The 4,892-nt window shown below is 37.4% G+C and overlaps 1 protein-coding gene across 2 annotated transcripts; it reads right to left on the minus strand.

Annotated features, from left to right (window-relative positions):
- Positions 1-906: 906 nt before the first annotated feature.
- Positions 907-4,002, minus strand: LOC104825221 (ras-related protein RABF1-like). Of its 2 annotated transcripts, XM_010557507.2 has the most exons (8): positions 3,854-3,999; positions 3,537-3,616; positions 2,772-2,855; positions 2,534-2,628; positions 2,334-2,439; positions 1,865-1,954; positions 1,691-1,777; positions 907-1,228 (listed from the first exon to the last, which is right to left on the minus strand). In XM_010557507.2, exons 1-8 carry the CDS (start codon positions 3,876-3,878, stop codon positions 1,190-1,192), a joined length of 606 nt encoding a protein of 201 aa, XP_010555809.1. In that variant the 5' UTR covers positions 3,879-3,999; the 3' UTR covers positions 907-1,189. The 2 variants fall into 2 exon arrangements, with proteins under 2 accessions (XP_010555809.1, XP_010555808.1); XM_010557506.2 differs by lacking the exon at positions 907-1,228 and having other exon boundaries at positions 1,510-1,777; positions 3,854-4,002.
- Between the last annotated feature and the right edge of the window lie 890 nt (positions 4,003-4,892).

A 4,892-nucleotide genomic window follows, 5' to 3' on the forward strand; every position in this document is an offset into this window, starting at 1 on the left:
TTGAATAGAGAAGTGGATTACATGTGGGACACTGCATTGCTTCTATCAGATTTGGATTGTTTTTGTCACCACATGCATCTATCATTTATGAATCATTTTACAATATTATTGGACCATCGGTTTCAATTGGCCGTACAATGCATCCTATGGAAAAAATATTGGGACTAAAAGAGTGAGTCCACTGAATTTAAATGTATATTCTCTTTGCGTGTTTCGGATTTTCCATTGGGTTTTATTTGGATTCTATTTTAGAAAAATATGTATCCATCGGGGTTTTAGGGGATTTGGTTTTTAACCATAAAAATGACTATTATTTTTTTTAAAAAAAAATTATCATTTTATCTATTCGTTTGTTATAATCATTTGATTTTTATATCAGATTTGGTTTGATTACACTTATTATTCTTTCCATATTAGTTTGATTTAAGAATAACCGACGGAAGACGATCATTGGAGGCGTGACAAATCATTGCTTTATGACATCTTAGCTCTCAGGTGCATGGTCTTCAACGTGATCGATTGGGTTGATAAATGGAAAAACATATCATCGTAATTGAACCGAATTCGATAGAAAAACCGAAAGCTAATTATTTTTATAAAATAAAAAATAAAAGAACTTTTAAAAAAAAAATGAATATGGGCCACATCTCAAGATTTAACTGCTATGTTTTTAGAAAGAAATGATGGGTTCATTCTAGGGGTGGGCGTTTCGGGTTTCGATTCGATATTCAAGCGGTTCGGTTCGGGAACGGTATTTTCGGTTTTATAAAAAGTGTACCAAACTAGAACCGAATGTTAAACGGTTCGATTCGGTTCGGTTTTAATATCGGTTCGGTTCGGAACAATACCATTATATGAATACCAAATAAGTACCGAACTATAATATTTACACATATATTAGTAGAATATTCGAATTTTGGTTCGGTATTCATACGGTTCGATTCGGTATTCATACGGTTCGGTTTGGGAACGGTTCATTCGGTTCCATAAAAAGTGTACCAAATTAGAACCAAACATTATTCGGTTCGGTTTGGTATGGTTTGGTTTCGGGACGGATCGGATCGGTACTAAATTCCCGAACCGAAGTGTCCACCCCTAGTTCATTCTCACATGTGGTTAAGTGGGTCTCATCAACAGCTACTTTCTTCTTCTTCTTCTTTTGTGTCCATTTGGACCGTCAAGCGCTTGATCATGAAGGAGGTGAACGAGGGATCCTCTTGCCGAGTTCCTGTTTAACAACAAAGAAAAACAAAACCCCGAGTTTTTTCTTCACCTTCCAAGGGTCATGGATTCAAACCATAACTTTGGATATTTGTTTGTGGGTTTGTGAGTACTCACTCTTGACCCGGGAAAACAAAACCATACCGCGGTTCTTTTCCACATTTCAACTCTATAACCAAATAACCAACACTCGGCATAAACTGGACAAAGCGCCATGATTTAGAATGACCGGGATTGTTACTGTTTTCATCGCACGGTCTAAAGAATCAAGCTCACTTGTAATGGCTCTATACGAAGATTACCACCTTTCCAAGTCTAACCAACAGGTAATACAAGATTCATGAACTAGTAAGTAAATCAATACTCTATTCTCCACAATGATGAAAAGGGGATCACACGAGTTCATGAAATGCAGTTTGACAAGAGAGAACTGAACGATGAATAAAGAGGCAAATAAAAAAAAATGTACCTCAAAAAGTTGATTTATGTTATCTGCTGTCTTTGCCGAAGTCTCGATAAAGAACATCCCGTTCTTCTCCGCAAACTCAACTCCATCCTTCAAGAAACAAACACCATTGTTTATACACAAGCTCCAGTGACATGCCATGTGATGTAAGTCTTAGTTGCAGGGTCGCAATCTAACCTCGACGGGTACTTCTCGCTTTTCGTGAAGATCGGCCTTGTTACCAACTAAAGCCATTACTATGTCAGGGCTTCCATGCTTTTGCAGTTCCTGTCAAATAATATTGTTTGTTTATTTAGACCGCGAGGAAAGAGTTCAAACCCAGGAGGGATGACAAAACAATTTCCACTTCTAATTCTACTCTTCTAGGGTCACCGTGCTGAAACTGCAAAACAACATTCAGTGAATAGAAACATATAGGTTCAAGGAAATCAAATAGTTTTCTACCACTAGAACACTCATTGTTATAGACATCAATGAGGCTAATACTTAATCATTACATTGAAAATACGCCTTAATAAGTCAGTTGAAAATGTCCGGATGATATCCTTATCAATAATTAAAGATGAGAGATATCGTACCCCCGGACTTGGATATGTAGATCACCGAAACACAAGGAAATGGAACTATTGAAACTGCAAATACATACCTTAACCCAGTACTGAGCTTTCTTGAATGAATCTGGACTTGTTATATCATATACGATAACAGCAACTCCAGCTCCACGATAGTATAGCGGTGCAAGTGCAGAATACCTAAAGGGAGCGAGATTGAATGTTAAGTTAAGACCCATGCGGCATGGCCTCCAATAAACTAACCAATATCAAGTAGCATGAATTGCGTTAATACCGCTCTTGACCTGCTGTATCCCATATTTCAAACTTAACTGTGGTTGAATCTTGCAAAGCTATTGTTTGGGACAAGAATGAAGCTCCAACAGTTACCTGGTAGAGAATTTGTTTAACCGAGATTAAATGGCCGATGAGAATACTCTCATAGCCGTTCACATTCAACAACTCAAAAAATGATTTCTTAAGGAAAGGCAAGATAGTGCATATAACTGACTAATGAGGTTTTCATTACTCACCTTTGATGTGGTATCAAACTGACCACGGACAAAGCGGAGGACAATGCAGCTTTTACCAACACCGGAATCTCCTAATAGGACTAACTGCATTCAACCGAACTGCAAAGTTAACAACTTTTCGGCACAGTGTTTCACATACATGATCGAAAAACAACTGAACTGCAAAGTCCTCATCCGGTTCTTTAGCGTTTGAAATCTAAAAGAAACAGAAAATCCCATATGTACCATTGATCAAACTATAAGTAGCAAACCCTCAGACTTTCAATCCATTGCTGCTAACCATATGCCAGGAATCAGATAACCGAAGATATCATGAAAAAGCTGGACTTGGATACAAATACTCAACCATTCTCAAAAGAGGGCATTTAGGCCTTCGATTATGACACTGTTAACTCCAAAAGTCCTTCAAGATTTACAAGGGTTTCCAAATTTTACTATATGGAATCTTACAGATATGATAACTACCGTAAATACTTTATTTTATGGGAAAGCCAAAACCAAAAGGGTTAGACAAAGAAAGGTACACAATCACCAATCACATATCATAAGTAAAAAAATAAAAACAAAATCACATATCATAAAAGCACAAACTTTCTAAGCCATGATAAACAGCATTTGCTTAACCTTTGAACGAACACATTTTCACCACAACAAATCCATGTATCAGTTAGATCGGCATCATTACAAAAATAAGAACCCTGAATGAGCTCAGCATTCTTGCTTCAGACCAACAAAAAATAAGGCCCCAAAATGACAAAATCTCACCTTTACCCGTAGATTCTTGGTATCTGCCGGAGGCGCATTTTCGGAACTGTTAAGAGCACTTAAACCTCCAGAATTCCTATCTGCGACATAAGAACACAGTCCCAAAGCATCACTGTGTCTCCATTCCTTCACACAGAAACCCTAACTTGGAACAAATCATCAGAAACCCTCGATTTCCCGATCCTTCTAAATCCAATCCAAATCCGCACGCCTTGAAAAAAATCCTGGATAAAACTCTGATACAATACAACTCCCGAAAGATACTGATTTCGACGGATTTACAGTAACATTGAACCCAGAAAGGAGATAAAATTTACCGGGAAGAGAGGCAGAGCATCCCATGGATCAGCTTTTTTCTAGTATACAATACAGAGACTGAGTATGCCACGATCCTGTCTGGATTTCTGGACTCGATGGAAGCCAATTGAAGAAGAAGAAGAAGAAGCGAAGGGAATATTACAAAAATACATTTAAATGTGGATTTCACTCATGACATACCCAACACTTTCAAACAAAAACTGTAAAAAAATGAAAAGACATCGTTACTTCTTTTAAAAAATACACGTGTCAACATCTGAAGGAAAAAGACCAAATATTGGGAAGTTACTAAATTAAAAAAATTTGAAAAACCAAACAGTTTTTTTTACCCCTTTTCGATAGACACTTTCATTTCTTCATAGTGTCGTTTCTTCTTCTTCATTTTCTCTTTACTGTAATTTTTCTGTGCGATTTTTCTGTGCGAGTTCGTCAAACTCGTCAAATTTTCACGAAGAATGGCTTCGTCTTCATCATCTTCGGCCCCCTCTTCGGACCGTACTTGCGAAGACCTCCAGATATAGTTTTTTAACTCCGCAAAAATCAAATATTTTAGGGTTTCGGGTATACATTGAGATTCGGTTTTAGATTTTCTATTAAGTTTTCGTTAAGAATAGGGTTTGAAATAAAAATTTGAAAAACTATGGTTTGAATGACAAATTGTCACTGAAATATCGAAATAGGGTTTTCGGATTGGGTGAGAAACAGTGTTTTGTGAAAAAGACGGATAGAAATCGAGTCACGATGATATTGTCGACAGTCGGATGCACTAAAACATAGATTAATGGTCATGCTAGATGTTAGTTAAACTTAGCGCACCCGTCAAACAAGTCAAACTATTCGAGTCTCAAAAATGTTCAAACTCGTCAAACAAGTCGGAGTTTGACGAGTTTGACGAGTTTGACGAGTTTGACGAGTTTGACGAGTTTGACGAGTTTGACGAGTTTGACGAGTTTGACGAGTTTGACGAGTTTGACGAGTTTGACGAGTTTGACGAGTTTGACGAGTTTGACGAGTTTGACGAGTTTGACGAGTTTGACG

The sequence above is a fragment of the Tarenaya hassleriana genome, unplaced genomic scaffold (assembly GCF_000463585.1).
Source record: "Tarenaya hassleriana unplaced genomic scaffold, ASM46358v1 Cleome43, whole genome shotgun sequence".
Classification (NCBI taxonomy): Eukaryota; Viridiplantae; Streptophyta; class Magnoliopsida; order Brassicales; family Cleomaceae; genus Tarenaya; species Tarenaya hassleriana.

What these genes read in the sequence shown, in the direction of transcription:
- LOC104825221 (XM_010557506.2), bottom strand. Translation starts at nt 3,878, where the DNA reads ATGGGATGCTCTGCCTCTCTTCCCG. An exon ending in AGTTTGATACCACATCAAAG is followed by an intron (nt 2,629 to 2,771) that starts GTGAGTAATGAA and finishes ATTCTCTACCAG; the next exon opens with GTAACTGTTGGAGCTTCATT. An exon ending in AAGCTCAGTACTGGGTTAAG is followed by an intron (nt 1,955 to 2,333) that starts GTATGTATTTGC and finishes ATTATTTGACAG; the next exon opens with GAACTGCAAAAGCATGGAAG.